Below are 18,092 nucleotides of genomic sequence, written 5' to 3'. Positions count from 1 at the left end.
ATAAGCAGTTCAAAACTCTTCAAAGGTTCATAGAATTACTTATTAAAATTTGAGGAAAAACATTTTTATCTCAAAAAAGGACTAAATAAGTAAAAGTTTGATCTAGGGAGCACACCATTTCACTATTTTTGACACAGTTACACACATTTTAGGACACCAGTGATATTCAGAATGAGTTGCTCATAAAGTCAGAAATAATCTGACTGCAGAGGAAGTCTAAAAATGCATTGTGCCCTTCGCCCTTCTTTTTTTTATATATGTGCACTTTGTATGTTTTTCTTATTCACCACAAATGTAACCCTCTTTGTTTAAATCTTTATTTTCAAATCTGTTTGTTTTGCAATTTTTCTGAAGACTTTCCTGTCTTGCTGTCAGTTGTATTGATTTTTAAGCATTGTTTAAAGAAAAAGACAGAGGAACCACAAATTCTTAAAAAAATAAACATGATGTAATTCCTCTGAGGGGATACACACATATCCTTATAATCTAATTAAATCAAATCTGGAGTCACAATAATGGAAGGAAACTTGACACATTAAGATAAGTTATTAAAACATAGAAACATTTATTGATCCCTGAGGGGGAAATTCTAGCATCCAGTAACAGTAACGGCAGAAAATGGAATAGAGACATTTCTAGAATATTTAATTCTTCTCTCCTGAATGGTGATGGAGAAAGCTGTGGTCCATGTGAGGTCAAGTAAAAAGTCATAAAACGTTCCCTCCAGAAAAGCTCCAGCCTAAACTGAAGATGTTCTGTGGTGTCTGCCTCCAAGATTTGACCGGCAGCAGACCGGTCTGAGGAGTTTTCAGTCCAAGAAACAGACAAAATGATTTGTTCTCCTTAGAACATCATATAACCTTTTTGTTTTATTTTTTATTTTATTTTTTACAAGGCTATAGCCAGCACTTGATATACTTTCCGTGAAAGGGTCTACAACAATGCTTAGGTCTATGTAACAATCGTGTAGGAGGCTGGATCCCAGAGAGTGATCTGAGTCTATTCAGCTGCTTATGCAACAAACCACAAATCTCTGACAGCTTTTCATCAAACACTGCAATAATCATTTTAGCACTTTAGTGGACATGATGTTATTTCTGATCTGTGAACAATTGTTTGTCTTATACTATTCCACTTAATTCATCTGTCAACCCTTTTTGCACTTCAAACTATTTTCTTTTTCCTGCTGTCTCCTCCAGGTTCCTTTAGCTTTTTTATGTGATTTTCTTGGACTTTTCTGGGAGCTGGGATTTTTTTGTCCTGTCAGCCAGGTCCACAAGTTCATAGAAAGGTTTTCCCTTGGTTTGGGCAACTACATGCAGACTTTCACCATGAGCTTAATTGTTAAATCCAAAAGTCACCAAGGAAACTAAAACAACTTTCCAGCGTAAAAGAAAATAAACATGTTTTAAATGGTGACAGTTGAAATAGTCAGAATCTTTTAACTTGAAAAGATCAAATGTTGCATGCAGTTTTGTTGGATATCAGAACAGTGCATCTGCTGGAAAAAAACAGTTCTGTGTAATCTTTTTCCATCTCAGCCTCTCAGAATCTCCTCACAGTTGGCCTCCTGGTAAGCCCTCTCTGCCTCCTCAGACTGGAGCTTGTTTTGTACTTTATGCTGTAGGTCTGACTTGAGGAGATGAATGACTTTCTTCAAGCTCGAAATCCACTTCAAAACCAAACCCAAACTCCACAGGGTCTTCACAACAACATGTTTTATTGAACCTGCACTGGGAACCCCCACCCCGCACAAACATGATTGAAGCTTTTGCTAAAACGCATCACCAGTATTGCTTTTTATTTCAATGTCATCGTATTCCTGATCTCTGCAGAGTTTGACGGTGGCAGAACCAACCTCTCTATATTTATCCATAAAACTATAGTCTTCTGTTCCAGCAGTTTAAACTATTGGGAATATTTTCCATTTCACATTTCTGAATCTGAAGTTTGATAGTTATTCCTGGAAGATGGATTTCTGTCATTATTTTCAACCCTCAAGGTCACACTGTCGCTATGTGTCAACCCTCACTCCAGCTGTGTGGTCACGTAAAGAAGATTAAAAGGCTTTTGTTATTCGAAGTCACCATACCGACAATATGCAAATCCTGATCACGTGAAATGAGGTAATGAAACCAGGCAAAAAATAGCATTTTTTTCTGTCTGTAGCAGGAATTTCTTCATTTGCACAGACCTGTTTAGCGGATCATCAAAAACAGCCTGTTTTGGGGGGAACAGAAAGCCGGGGATCGTCGCGAAGGTTGACTTTGTTGGAGCACCGGCATTTCTATCTGGAGTCAACAGATGGCAGGATGTAGCTGGAGCATTTGAACGCACAGGGAGCACACAAACACACTGCATGGCACACACATGGCAGGGGCCGGCACACTACATTGTCGGCCTTCAGAGGACGGAGGGGTGGAGGGGGGGGGGGGGGGGGATTTTCCTGCTCCTCAGTGATTAATGGGCTGATTGAGGTTGGAGCCAAAATGGAGGGTGGGTCAGTTTGTAGCTTGCTAATGAGTTGATAATGGAGAGGTGGGTGACTGGGGCAGCCACACAGCGCAACGGCAAAAGCATCAAAAGGAAAGTTTCAGAGGCAGGTGAGAGGAAGGCAAGGAAGACTGTCTGCATTCACTCTGAAATGAGCAGGGAGGGTGTTACTCTGCAAACAGCTGGAGGAAAAGCAGGTGAGTGGTGTTTGACACTGATTGCTGCTTTAAGAGTAAGTGGATCTATTGGTGTTCTGCAGCCAAGACAGAATCTGTAGAAAACCCCCAGATCCTTTTACTCACTGATGATGAATTATTAATGAGTACACTGATGAAGGCTAATTTCTGCATGATTTATTGAATGTCTAAACAAGTCAAAATTGTGATTTCATTTACTTAGTTTGACTCATGTGCATGGTGAAGTTTTTAACTACAAGGTTAGATCTGCTGAAAATGTGGGTTCCTAAGCTGTGGGGACTAACATAAAATGAAAAAGAGACGTCACCATAATTAAGTATTAAGCCAGCATTCGCTTTGTTTTTCTGAGCAGTGGAGGAGCTTTTTGATTAAAATCCAAGGACATGAAATCACAAAACGCTCATATGATCACAAACTAGTTCAGGCTATTCATAAATAGTCAATTGCATATTGGTCATTAGATAATCATAAATGTTTCAGAGCAGATCTTTGAAAGCAGCTACTGCTCAGATAAGACTGGACAGCTAGCTTTCCTTTGACAGGAAATGAGTCCGGCTGACCTTCTGGTCTGACTCCAGAAACCACCGTCATGACTCAGTGTGACTTCAAGTGGAGAACTCCTCACTACAATAAAGCTCATTAAACAGAATGGGCGCATCGTTTGGGTTTTATTGGCTAAGCATTTGTTTTCTGTTTCTGTAAAGTGCTACACTCAAAAAATTCCAAGTAAAATTGGATTTGGCTTCAAGCATTAATCTTCCATTCACTCCTGAAGCCAAAAACTGAGGTGTTCTTTGTCAAATTGCTGCGCAGCTCCAAATAAAAAGATAAATATATTTGCTTAAATTTCACAGTAAAACTGAACAACACATATTTTCCTCTTGTTTTTCCTTAAACCCCAGGTTTTGACTAAATCATGTCCTTAATTGAGTTTTTTTTTGTTTTTCCACTGTTTGAACAAAACGAGATTTACAATCGTTCTTCTTCTGCTTCGTCTGTAAACTAAAACTTAAAAACTGCTTTTGTTGCCTTTAAAGACGTTCTCTTATCGTCCTGAACAGACGAGAGAAAGCTGCAGTCTGTTTGCTTTCCTTCAACTTATCGGCATTTGAAACATTCCTTTAAAAATTGCCTCAGCGTCACATTTGTGTGGGGAGGACAACAAATGACAGCATCCATCTAGAGACTGCAACTCCCAGTCGCCCCCACAGTGCTGACAGCTTTTGCTTGTGAAGTTCAAACCTGAACTGCTGTGTGGATGCTTACTGTATACCTTGCATATTAATGTTGGAGAGCGGGTTTCCCAGCTTAGGAGCATCTAGAATATGGAGCCAGAAATCAGACCAGCTCTGCTCTATGGGTTAGAGACGGTAGCAGTGAGACAGAGACAAGAGGCTGAGATGGAGGTAGCGGAGATGAAGATGTTGAGGTTCTCCTTAGGAGTGACCAGGTTAGACAGGATAAGGAACGAGTACATTAGAGGGACGGCTCATGTTGCCTGTGTTAGCGACAAAGTCAGAGAAGCCAGACTGAGATGGTTTGGACATGTTCAGAGGAGGGATAGTGGATATATTGGTAGAAGGATCTTGGAGATGGAGCTGCCTGGCAGGAGGGCAAGAGGACGGCCAAAGAGGAGATATATGGATGTCTTAACAGAGGACATGAAGTTGGCTAATGTTAGGGTAGAAGATGTCCATGATAGAGTGAGGTGGAAAACGATAATTCGCTGTGGCGACCCCTGATGGGAAAAGCCGAAAGAGAGAAAGAAAATAACATTGTTCTTACATTTTAATAAAATTAAACAAATCTCTGTAGCGTAATTGGGAGTGAACAACAATATAGCAATTAAACTCTAGACATTTGACATTCAATTGAAAAACTACTGTACTGAGTTTCTGAGGGTTTCATGTTTGGGCTTGTCTTGTTTTTCTGAACATAAGAAATGCACGACATATCTTAAAGCATGTTTTCTCAGAAAGCTCAGGCTGTCCTTACAAAAATGCTCTAAAAATTCCAAGGTTGGACTTAATAGATGGACAATGTTGGACAGGACTTTATTATTGTTTTGACAAAATATAGCTTTAGGGAACAGTTGCTGCCACAACATGCCGATGGTTTTTATAAATAATTCAAAGGATTTCTTGATGGGTGAGTGGAGAGAGCAGTGTTTTGAAGGTAAAACATCCGCTTTTTAGCAGGGTTTTAGCCTTTGCTGCTCCACAGGTTTTTAGGAATCACTCTAAAAAAAAAATGAAATACGGTAATAAAGATTCAAATTGATAAATGTAGTAATACAGGGATAAAATGTTTTATTTTTGGTGAAAAATATGAAGAGAGAAAAAAATGTTTAGGGTTTTACTTAGTAGGTTGGACGAGGGGTTGTCTGAATGTTACCGAGAAGGAGGGTCTAAGGGCAGGGATGCCTAGATTAACTAAATCTGTTTAGTTTAGTTCAGCAATTACCAATTACATTTTACGACTGATTTCATGTTCTTAAACAATTTCCCGTTGAAAAAACAATTGTTGTAATACTGGGCTATATACATAAAATAAAAGTGAATTGGATTGAATGTTTATGTAAATTCTGGGAGGTTTAAAAGACATTTGATAAAACCTGACAGAACAACAGTACAAAGACTCATAGTGTTTTTTTCTTTGGTCGACCACATCAAAACTCAGACCCGATCTAACTCAGTCTCTCATAGATTGAGGCCTCCTTTGTCTGAAATATCCTCTTGAGTAAGCTGTTCAGATATGCAATAATAGGCCAAAGGGAATGCAAACAAAATAGGTTGGACAAATGAGAGGATGAGAAAGTCTATAGGTGAAATGATATTTATAGAGAATGTAGTATTTAAAGAGCAGGCAAAGAATCCTTAGACATATTCAAACAATAGTATTCTAAAACCAGAAGTGTAAAACAAATACATCGCCATTGCAAATCAACTTTGGGGGCACTTATTGATTTAACTAGAGTCTTTGCTCCATAAATGAGCGACATGTTGAGATACTCGCTTGATATAAAAGAATGATGGGTAATGGATTCAAACAAATGTCATGTATGAAACTTTGATAAATAAACTGAAACTTTATGGCTTAAAAAGCATTGTTTTGGACTTGGTCAGAACATTGGGTCTCATTTTGAGAAATTTGTTATTTGCAAGCCTTAAAATATCAAAAATGGCTTTTGGTGTGCCCCAGCATTATGACCCAAATATGTCACTCCTTAAATGACCGCATGTAATACTTTGTTGGCACCGGGTATGTGACACGCATTCTTGAACATGCTAAATGCGCATTCTTTATCATGCGTAGAGTCCATGGGTTCACACTAAAAAAGCAGGGAGGGGCTTATTATTTTGTTTTGCTTCTGGTTACCACCACACGTCTGCAACCTAACTATGGAAGCGGTGCAAACATTGCGAGTCTTGCTCCAGGCTTCTTGTTTCACAGCTCTATTCCAATATATGAAAGTAAATGTATGCATGTTTACAAGACTATTTACTGGAAAAGGTTGCTTGAACACGCGTAGCCGAAGGTGGTGTGAATGTAGCTTCTGTAGCTTTTACAACACAAATTATGTTAAGGGACAAAACAGATGATGGATTAGTAGAGGACAAACGTAAAAATGCAAAACTCAGTAATGATGTTCGATAGGCCTTAGTCTGATGTGTTTATACAAGTTCATCTCACAAAGAGGATGTGAACATTATTACTGATATAAAAATATTGAGAAAAAAAACTATAACATAAAGTGTGCTCTCATATTAAAATGAATAGGAATAGGTATTTTTCTGAATGAAACGTTCATTACGTACTTGCTTTCAGTTCATGGTATTTATTTTATTTTCCCTTGGTTTTATTTTCTTAGTGAATGAAGGTTTTTAGTTTCGCTTTTGTCTTGCTTTGAAAAGCCATAACAAGTTTGAAAATCTCTTTGTTAACATTCAAGTTGAAGTGAAAGTCATGTTTGGTCTCAGAGTCTGAGTAATTTGTTTCTGGAGAAGCAGGAGGCTTCGGTTCTCAGATTCTCTTCGTTTCTTTCCGGTCTTCGTCGTGTCGACTCGAACCCGCCCTCAGCCAGGTATGCAGGCGCGTGCGCGCATCAGCTGGTCCTGTCAGATCAGGCTGCGATCGGCGCTGCGGCTCGAGTCCTCTTGGTGACGCTCTGCTGACATCACACTCCTACTCCCCGCGCCGCTCCCCGCATCAAACACTCGGAGCTCCGCCGGAACTCACGCACACCGGACTTTGCTCCCGCACGCTGCGGTCCTGACGAACGCTCAGCCGCAACCCGCTGAGGGCGCACCGAGGTTGGGTCATCGGGACGAGGGGCTGGGCTTTTCCTGTCATTGACACAAACCCCCGCGCGCCCCAGGTTAAAGGGAAGGACAAGCAGTCAAGACAGCTCCAACTTGGCCGATTCAACGTGAACTGTCAAGTTTGTTGGCGGGGTCGGAGACGGAATAATTTGGAAGGACACACCACGCTTCTGTGGATATTTATTTACGTCCACGTTGTTAAAACAAATGGCAGGAGGACAGCGCGCGCGCTGGCCGGCGTCTACGCTGACCAACGCTTGGCTCCTGGCAGCAGCAGTCCTCCTCAACATCAAAGGTAAGAACACATGACCCGAGCTGCAGTTGACCGCAGCCGAATCTCCCGGAGTTTCCCTTCTTCCGCTGTTCCTCGTGCGTCCTGAGCGCGAGCCGTCCTGCGCACTTTTCCTGCCCAAGCAGCGCGCGGGCGCCCTGTGTAACGTCGGTACGTCCGCTGTGGACTCAGACCAACTGTAAAACTTTATTGTCCGGACTGGCTTTTACTAGGAGTGAAGTTATGCGGGGTGTGGCTCACCGGCTGTGTGGTTTTTGTTCTAATACATTGCATTGAGTCGGCAGGTGACTGTTCAGGAAAGCCTAATCCTTCCTGAGCCTTTTACAAACCCCTGCTGCACGACTAACCTGTAATCTGTGTTTACCTGCTGGGAAATGTGCAGGCGTAAACTCGAGCGCAGGTCTGATTGTGACTGTCGACCAAAATAATGATTCAAAGTGCTCCGCATTCTGCGGAGCAACACGCGCGCTCGGAGCAGAAGCATGAGAATGGCGCGGCCCCTGGTCTTCAGGTGCCCCAACAACAACGAGCGGGAGCTTGTTAAGATGCAGACTGGATGATAATTGAAGGATAGATTACAGCTGCGCGTGATCATGGCGGGAAAATTTCCCATGGCATTCAATGCCACTTGAAAAAACATAATAAATGCTATTGTGTTAATACAGAGTTAATAGTCAGAAATACATCTTCAGTGATGCATTAAATGAAGTTCCACTGTTGGTTTAAGGCCTATTTCAAGATAGAAATGTAATTTTTATTTTAACATTGACCACCTGCAAAGTCCCTAACATTGGGCTGCACTAATCCTCAGAAAAATCTGTCATCCCCTTGTTTTCACCTGGATCCCACCCGGATCATCTGTCAGAGCTGTCCCCAAATTGTCACCAAGGAAAGGGAAGATAGGTCATAATGGAGGAGGGAGAGTGTCATCCTGAGTGTGGATGCTGCTCCGAGCCTCTGAGATCAAACAGAATCGGAGGGCAAGTTATTTCAAGGCTAAGGATCCTGCAGAGTCCCTTCTTTGCATTTTTCTGTAGCATCTGTTGCATAATGGCTGACAGTGTGATCTTTTGTGGGGTGAGATGCTCATTGTGGTTGGCGTTAGGTTTGCACAAGTGAAACAGTGGAAAGCGTCCGGAGCAGGACCTCTCTCCGCTGCGTGTCCGTGTGAGGGTGACAGTCACCATGTCACATCCGGCCTGGATTGTTAGAAAGCTGTCAGATTGTCATGACAGCATCCCCACAGGTTATGAATTAATTTGAACGCACAGCAAACACAAGTTGAAGGGTAAGACCCCCACACTCACACGTCAGCCACTTAACCAGCTGATATCAGAATCTCCATATTTTACTGACTTGTTAACCTTTTCTTCAACCTGATTGTTAGTCTGATTTCTGCATGTTTACCTGCAGTTTAACACAGTTTTGCAGTGATGTGGAAAACGAAGCGGCACTCAGCAAGAGGCGTTGATGTCAGCAGAGAAACAACGATGTTAAAAGAACCTTGTTAACCTTGAGTGAAAAAGGCAAAAGAGAGCTGAGAGGATATCACTGTAGCAATGATAATTAAGTCACTTCAGGTGCCCTCTTCTCCTCTGAGACTTGCCTCTGTCGGCTGGGTCCTGTGCTGAAATGTCAATGATGAAGAGTCCCCTTGATGGCTCGGTGGAGAAGAAGGACTGATTAGCTAATCTGAAGAGCAGGTGGGCAATGATTATCAGTCTCATAGCTGATTATTTTCCGCTTTGCATAGTGGCGTGTTATTGTTTGCATATGTTTAGCAGCTGATTTCACCTCTGATATCCTCAACCTATCAGAGTGGGGTTTATCCTTCATTCAACATAGGAAAGGCTCCGGAAATCCTACGCTGTCTCCCGTCTTTCCTCATTTTACTCGCCTCCCAAATCGTAAATAAATAAATAAAAGATGCAGAGTTACGCCCATTGGACACATAATATCCCACTTGGGCACCGGGATGCATTAGCATTCCTCTAGGGAAGCTGAAAATGTTGCAGCGGAGAGGAGAAAAAAAAAACGGTTTTCTTTTTTTTTTTGCCAGAGGGAAGTATGTACGGGAAAGGCAGACACTTTACTGCTGTAATTAAACCCACAAACACACCAGAGGACCAAATGCACACGTGCGACAGCCTACTGTCCACTTTGGCTCAGACTTTTCCCTTCTGACAGATTTATTGGTGGATTAATGACTACAGGAAGAACATTTGCCATTTTTCTTCAAGATAAAAATAACCTTTTGGATAAATGCATATCCCTTTATGAAGCTGATTTATATTTTATTGGATTTTTTTTTATCATCTGACACTAAAGCTGAAAAAGGAAAATAGCCTTTGACGGTTATGAAAAGAGGGTTATGGCTCAAGGAACGTTACGGCTTGTGCGGGAGGCGGAAAAATGGAATCTCTCTCTGACATATGTTTCATCTAGCAGCAGTTGAACTCATGAAAGTCATGTCTGAATGAGTCCCTTCCCTGGCCATTTCCCAAACAAAAGGTTAACGGGTCAGTGTTAGCATGGCACAGGTCCGAAATGATGCCGCCTTAAAATAGAAACACAAAAAGATGTTTAGTTCATTTGGCCTCCTCGGCTCTTCAAAGGGATTTTTTGTTCTCGTTTATTCCAGAGCTGTGCCGATTCCTGGCTTTTGCTGTAGTAAATGTCACACGTTCTGATCTCATTGCTGAGAAACCAATCATTCTGGGCAGAAGAAAAATAGTGGGCAGACTAACTGCTGCATAAAGAAAGGAATGTAGCTTGTGGTGTTAAAGCACCTTTAGTGGTCAACAAAGGGAGAAAAAAAAATAGTCCATTTATCATTTCAAGGTCTTGCATGAGTGAAGCCTGAAGGGATTTTAAGATATTCTAGAAGTTGGCAAAGTCAAAAACTTTTTCTGTCTGGAACTTAGGGAGTTAATGAACAAAAGTGTCTCGAAAGGGCTAAAATATCCAGAACGCTGCAGCGTTTTGATTTAGAGAGGGTTTGGGCTCTCACCGTTGATTAAAAGTTCCATGCTAAGTCCAAATGTCAGTGATTATGTGAAGCTGCTGGATGCTCAACATGAGCCTGTTTGGAGGCGTTGTAATGATGTGTTTTAGCATGTGACATTTTAATCTTTTCCTTTGTGGGCTTGTTTATATGGGAAACTTTGCAAACTGTGGGGTATTTAAGACATCACCTATAGCCTGGAGGGCTTCATGGACACAAGTCTGTGATTACAGTGTGAGGGGAAAAATAGACCCAAGCTGGAGCCATGTTTGAACCAAAAATTAGCAGTTCTGGGCGTTGACCTCGAGTCTAGAACTCAAATGTCAAGGGCTCTTCCTGGTGATAATCACTCCCTTGAGCGCAAACGATTGATGCTAATTTGGAGTGTATGAGTGACTCACATCAGCACAAACTCCATAGTAATGCTGGGGGCTGTCCGCATTAAGGCCAGCTTGTTATATCTTTGTCAGAGCTGCCAAGTGTGCTGATAGTTGTCGCCCAGAACACGACATTATCAAGCTTTGCTGCTTGATTACAGTATTTTTGCGGCAAAATGACAGACTTGAACATGCAGGCTTGTGAAAAAAGGGAAGTCTTTGTTCACTTCCACAGTATTCATAATTCTAAATAAAAAGAAACAAAAAATGTTCTCATTAAGAATAAAATAAAGTATATTCTACGTCAGATAAATTCAAGCTTTAGTTTGTTGTGTACTTAATAAAAGGGGTGTATTCAGACTGGAAGAGTCCATTGATCCTGACCAGGTTCGGATCAAGTCCTTGTGTTTGTTCTGTATTCAGACTGCTGTCAAGCAGACTTTTATGTTTCAAACCAAAGCTCGTAAACAAAATCACGATCTCGTCAGTCCTTGGCTAAGAATTATGAGGTGGGGCAAAGTAACCAGAGAAAGAATAAAGAAAGCCCTGTGCTTTGCAATCCTTGTTGGGGTAGTTTACTTATTCAAACTTTATGTTTCGCTGGCCAATTTTGAACATCTAGACTGCTATGGTAGCCGTTTTGGTTCAGTTGTTCAGCTCCGAACACGGATCCTATTCGGAAAAAATCTGAGGACTCGGACCAGCTCAAAAGATGGGTCTATAAGCGGTTCCTGGTCCCGGACCAGGGTCCCCTTGGGTGTATTCATACTGAAAATTTGTTCTGGATTATCGGGGGAAACGAACTCTGGTTCACTTTAAGGGAATCAAAAGTGTCCAGTCTGTATACACTTTTTTAATTGAAAGGAGGGAGCGTTTTGTTAAAAACTCAGTCCCACCTTACTGCTTTCATCACTGTTGAGAGCAAATGTGTTGTTTTATAAATCTAATGCACTTTATTGATTATGAACCAGTTTTCAAACCCCGTAAAACAAGAATGTTTGTGTTTTTGTATTTGTGTGTGCACACAAGACACAATCTTTCAGCTACACTCATGCTGCAGGCAAAAGTGAAACAGATCTGTTTTAATCTGCACATATCTGCTCTGAAGAGTCAAAATAGCATGAATTATAGATTTTTTTTAATTTATGCTTGAATGCACAGTATTTGTAAAATATACAGTTTTATGTTTTATTTATCTTTTGGAGTTAGCTGCAGTCTGAACAGACACGTCAAGTTTGTTAGTCTTTCAGATCACTGTTGTGGAGCTTATTGAAAACAGACAGACAGCAGTGAAGCAGCAGCTCAGCAGGAAAAGTTTTCAATTTAATAAGAAGTTGTAGAAACAGCTGTATTCCAGCAAAGTTTCAGAGTCCAGCATGTTTTTTACCATACTTTTTCTTTTCAATATTTTTTCTCCTTTCAAAACACTTTCAATAAAAATAAAACAACAAAAGTGCAAATACTGAAGTGTTGATGTTTCCTGCGCACTTCAAGAGGTCAGTTTATGGTGGAATCTTGAATTGTTCATCAGGACGTGGATCATTTCCATGTTAGGGACGGAGGGATCACAAAAATTAGCATTTATTGTTTTCTTGGTTTGAAGTTGTTTGCATTCCTTATATTGCACCTTAAGGTGACCTCTGTTGTCAACTTCTTTTTCTGTCACCAGGCAGCTGATATTGTGTGTTTACATCCCATGACAAAGCTGCACTGAGCTTTTTAAAGCATTTATAGCCACATAAACTGAAAACGTGTCCCTTTTTATAAAAACAAGCTATATGGAAAAGCAAAAATGGCATGTTAATAAATGCCAAATTCGGTCTCCACAACTTCATCTGGGAAATTTTCCTTTGTGATTTTGACTGCGAGAAGAAAAAGGAAGTCAGTTTTACAATAATTGATCTTTAGGGATTCTCAAGGATTTCAGATTCTCTTGTGGGTGGAATCTGCTACTGTGTGGTTTGGTGTCTTTGCCTCACACTGTACAAACAAACCGATTCAATCAATTTAGTTTTCCTTGTGGGTGTGGTCCAAATGTTTATAACAATTTGCTACAATCTTCTAATGTGGTCCAGACTTTAGAGCAGCAGATACTGAGGCCCAAAATTACTAAGTCAGTATTATACTAACTGGATCCTATGAAAAAATGAGAATAAAATATTATCCAGAGCAAAACATCTTCCTTTTCTAGTAAATGTGCCAGCACGTTCTTCTCAGCGTTTCTGAGGAATTTTGTGGAACATTTAGGAACACTTCCTGCTTGCTGTGGAGCACTGGAGGCAGTAACTATTATGTCATTGCCTGGTTCAGTATACGTTCTCAGGCAAAGCAGGAAATCGGCATCTGAAAACCAGATAAGAATCATGATGTTTGGTTCAAAGTTTATGGAAATCCTGTGCAAATGTTCATCACAATCAAAATGTTGATAAACTGCCAACCTCACATCCTGAAGTCGTGTATGATGCTGTTGCAGCCGAATCAAAGATGCAGCTCTGGAATCCGGAGGTAGAAGTTGGTTTGGCAGACCGCACTCAGGCTTTGTTGTTATGGATACAGCTTTTGTTTCGCATTTCTTTGTTGCGGAACTCTTTTTATTCTGCAAGCTTCTTTCTGTCTGGACCATCTTTGCCGTGACTGGAATAAGATGCTGTTGACTCTCAGCGAGCTGCACTGCCGAGACTCCAGAAAGCTTTTCATTCATAAATTTGTATGCCACCAAGCCAGTGTGTGCTTAGTCAGCATTTTTTTTGCCCCTGTTCACGGCCTTTTGTTGAAAAATGACTTACTAAGCAAATTTGAGATCACATACCTAGAATTAAACCATATCATGCCCAGCACCTTGGCAGTCCTTTGTGGTTCTCCGGCAAACAGGTGTCAATAGGAAGAGGGATTGCAGAGCGCAGCAACAGGAGCAGGGCCATGAATCACAATGGAACTGATCCAAGGATGCCGGAGAGAAGTTGGAGCTCCGATCTCCTCAAAGTGCACAGATGCACAAAATCGTCGTGGCCTTCCTCCCTCATTTGCCTTTTTCTGCTATGCAGGGTGAGGCCACTTTCAAACGCTGCTCAGGTTTGCATTGTCTTCTTTTATTCATTGGCCCTTACCTCACTCTTTCATAGTGTTGTGCTCTTAACCCCGTTAAAGCCCGCCAGGCGGGCTGCTGCTCCTCGCCGGCTCCAGAGTGGGGTCCCTTTTGTTGGAACAGCTCTGTGGAATTTAAAAGGGTGCCAGCCCCTCCCAGCCCTCCTCTTCCTCCATCCATGCATGTCACTGCTCCTGCTCCTTCCAGGTTTCATTGTTTGGGAAGGAAGGGAGCTGTGGGGAGAGTCACAAGTGTGAAAATGTTTACAGAAGCACGGCTGCCCTGTCTTCCTGCTCTGGCAGTCTGGAGCTCCGTGGCTTTTACAGACTTCTGGGACTCGAGAACTCTTTCTCTTTCCATCTACTCTGTTTCTTCTCCAGACACAGTTCTCTGGTGTCAAAATGGAAATTTCTTTTACCGTTTGTGTGGGAGTTCACTGGTGGATCAGGCTGCATCGTGACTTTGTGACATTTTCTGTTGTACCCATGTGGGCGATTAATAGGCGCCGTAACATTTGTTTGCTCCCTTTGCATCATCACCGAGCCCCAGGCAGGGATTTCTCAAGCAGAGAAAAGAGGGTTCAGAAGGCAGCCTCGTTCTAAGAGGGTTTGCCACAGTTACCAAATCTGGAACTGGTGGCAGCAATAATCTGCAACACTTGCATCAGATGAAAAAAAAGACAACATCTGTGGATGATGTGCAAATGTGAAGATGGCCATTTAAAGTGTCAGTGACATCACTGAGAAGTTGCTACTTATGCAGCAAATCTTATTTCACCTGTTTATACCTGTGGTTTCAAAAGGTGCTAATATAAATTAAGAGCAAAAACTGTGTATAATTGCTCACACCTTCAAACCAGGTCATGTTCAATTTATTACAACTTCTTTATAATCAACATTTTCTTCTGTATTGCCTTGTTGAAAGCTTATTTTGTTTCTTGTAATACATTCTTACGTCCTTTACTCCCATCGGAGTAATGATTAGATCAAAACATAGTCGGAGTGGGACTTGAATACAGAACAATTTAAAAAAAAAAAAAAACGTTTGAAGCAAATTGCTCAGGAATGTATTCAGGAGTGACTTACTTGTGATTTAAAAAAGAAAAGAAAAAAATGCTCTTATTTAGTTATTTTCCCATTAACAACTGGTTGCTCTTTAGCCACTGTTTCTCATTAGTTTCACCTCAACCCCTTTGAGAAGAAGAAGGGCTGTCTAAAAAAAACATGTAGGAGAATTTGATGTTTCTTTTTCTGAACTTTCATATAATTTCTTATTTGCAACAAGACACTATTATTCTTTTATTTATTTATATTTATTGCGTTGTTATATATTTAGTGAGCATCAAATTTGATGCGCATGGCAAGATTGGTACTAGATGTGACGCGTGTATCGTGTTCGGTGTGAACGCAGCATTAGACAGAGCTTGGTGGATTTGTTCAGAACCGTGTTTTTCTCTCAAAAGGGTGACTTATAGTTTCTTTTTATAATTCTTTATTTTGTATTTTATGGCTGCCGTGATTGAAATGGGTGAAAAAACAATGACAAAAATGTTCAGAATTGTAAAAACTTTTAGTAAAGTTTTTTTTCAAATAATATGTTAAGGAGGGTGAACGTCCGGGTTTGGTTGAGGATGTCTAGACGCCATCTTGTTGTTTGCAGCTGGGTCTTCTTGGACAAAACTGGTGCGAATCAAACCTGCTGCTGTGAATGCACCCTTAAAGAGAGTTAGGTTTACTCACAAAAGCAGACCAGTAATCATAAGGCAATCACTTAATATCATTTACCTTTTTGTCCAATCAGATATGAATGCTGATCATATCCAGTAGTGATCGAGGTGATTGGGAGGAAAGTGAAACCGTTTTAGTTCCTGGGGAAGTGCTGATCCCAGAGGCACGAAAGATAAGAAGCCAATTTCCTGTCCTGGCTCAAGTGGCTGTGCTGGAAAGCCAAGGCCATTGTGGATTGTCTCTGAAATGGCACCACACTATTTATGGACCTTCATTCTCTGGCTTTTAATAGCAAATATCCTGAGAAATGTCAAAGATACTGTACATTTTGGGTAAAACTTTCACCATCCTCCTCTGGTTTGAATTCTCTTTTAACCTGCTGCAAAACTTTGCCTGCTAATTCCAATTACATGATATACTGTATATGACAGTTTCAGATATCATTTCCTGGAAAAGCTTCAGTGGCTGTGCGCAGCTTTATCGTTCCATATTTATGACTATTTAAATATTAAACATGCTGTAATCATGTCCTTGCCTAGACCAATGGGATATGAGAAATCTCTTCGCAATTACTGGAGTTTCTCTTCAACCAAGCCAATGATCAAAGTTGTCTTTAACATATCTCTGCTAAAACAGAGTAAAAAGAAGTGTAAAAACTTCAGGATTGACTGCCAGACCTAATTTGTGCGCTCTGGGATCAGACTCAGCAGGAAAGTTAATCTTTCTTTTAGGAAAATAATGTTAACAAAACACTGAAAGAATTGAGGAAAATTGGAAACAAAAAGCATGATGGGTAAGACAATAATGTTTTGGGTAGGTGTTTCTTGAATCTTTAGGTACCAAATTTGGGAATAAATCCTTTTTTTTGAAGTCCGGAATGTGAATTTCATTTATACTATTAGGCAGAGAATAATGTGACATCCTTAGAAAAAACAGTTTTAAGTAAATGGGTGTGAACAGGAGTTCCGTTCATTTTGATGCTAATCCAAACTGCAGTTGAGCTGTCTGCATCAAAGACGCCCGTTTTTGTTGCTGGTTCCTCTTTTGCCTCACTGAGGTTTGTCTGTCACATTTCAGGAGCTAAATATTTAAATAAATCCGTTGATGACATTAACCAACACTCTAGTTTTTTAACTGACCTGACTTCAGGTTTTTCAAAAGTGAATCATTTTAAGCTCTTCATTTACCAGAAATGAGCCGACCAAATGTTTCTAAACCACTCTTTCATTAGCTGTCTTCAGGATTTGCTATATAGCTCAATGTAATAAGTACAACAAAAAAAAGAAACATATTTTATGACTAAATCATTATTGTGTAAACCATTTGTGCTTCTCCACATCAACAGTCTAAAGAGAGGAACATTTCTCTTGCCTGTACGCTTCCTTTGCAGCTTCAGTATTGCCGTCTAAATTGACTGCACACATTTCCGTCCGTGTTTGTGTGTCACTGGCGATAATCTTGATCAACTGCTTCTTCTAGACAGCATCGTTTCTCATTTGCATAATTCCAGTGAGCCTCCCTTCTTACTCCATTTGACCGAGATTAGCGTTCAGGCTGCGGCACATTTCCATGTGAATCCCTCGCATATAATGTGGAATATCAGTGTCATTTAAAGGTACAGCCCACATTGTGTGGTTTTTTCGTTTTGCAATACATGCCATATCTAATTAGATCATTTCTTTTGTTATTTTTCAATTAGATCAATTCAAACCTGGCAACAAATGAAAGGCTTTTTCTGGCAAACAGTAGTTGCTGCTTTTTTTTTTTTCTTTTTCTCACAGAAAGGGACATGAATGTGACAATTAAGGCTGTCAGACTGCATATTTCTGTTCAGGAAAATTTGCTGGCACAGACCTGCATGTCTTCCGCAGCTGTCAGATGGAAAACTGACAGGAAACAGTCCACATTTTATATTAACAATGGGACATGGGTTCCTGTCAGCCTTCATTAGGAGACTTTGACGTATTGTCTGCCGCAGTGACAGGTCACTGCAAACACCAGACTGAAATCAGAGAACAGGAAACAGCATCAGGTCTGTGCTACAAATCAGTTTTGTGGAAATATTTTTGATGGTCCAATTTTGCTGAATTCTACAGCAGCATTTGTGTCAGTTATCTGACTGCAAGCTGTCTACGCTTCGTACCGATTTCCCTGATTAGAGTTCCACAGATGGATATGAAAAACCCACTTTGACAAAAAGTTTTACTTTCAGTTCCCTCCCCCAAAAAAGAAAAAGAACATTTTACTGTGACATGGGTCAACTATTCCGAAACATTTTTTAACATATTATTTTCCAGTCGTAATCTTTTCAGAGTTTTTTTTTTCTTTTTTTTTTTTTTTTTTTTTATAGCTGTTAGGAAGTCCTGCCTACCCCTCTATGAGCGAATTTCTGCGCTGCTGCCAGTGTTTTGGAGAGAAGAACCAAACTGAAAGGTTGAGATTAGCAGCTGAGCTGCGGTATTTTTCAACATCTGGTCTAACATGGGAGAGAAGAGACTGCAAAAGATGGGCTCTAATGCCTAATCAGTCTCTCAGTGGAAGAAGACAGCACAGCAGGGGGGGGGGGGGGGGGGTCAGCTGTGAGCGGCTGTTAAG

At 40.8% G+C, this 18,092-nt stretch overlaps 1 protein-coding gene across 3 annotated transcripts in view; it reads left to right on the top strand.

The window, feature by feature from the left end:
- The first annotated feature begins 6,788 nt into the window (after positions 1–6,788).
- Positions 6,789–18,092, top strand: part of pvrl2l (PVR cell adhesion molecule related 2 like) — a 340,090-nt gene continuing 328,786 nt past the window's right edge. The window contains exon 1 of one of the 3 annotated variants that reach the window (XM_011481007.4): positions 6,789–7,307. In XM_011481007.4, coding sequence (XP_011479309.1) covers positions 7,220–7,307 — 88 coding nt within the window. In that variant the 5' untranslated portion in view covers positions 6,789–7,219. The remainder of the gene's footprint in view (positions 7,308–18,092) is intronic. The other 2 variants (XM_011481008.4, XM_011481006.4) reach the window with 2 other exon arrangements.

This window comes from Oryzias latipes, chromosome 11, assembly GCF_053564925.1.
Source record: "Oryzias latipes strain Hd-rR chromosome 11, Olatipes_Hd-rR_3.1".
NCBI lineage: Eukaryota > Metazoa > Chordata > Actinopteri > Beloniformes > Adrianichthyidae > Oryzias > Oryzias latipes.
Note: the sequence above shows the minus strand (reverse complement) of the source record. Positions and strands in the feature narration are given on the sequence as shown.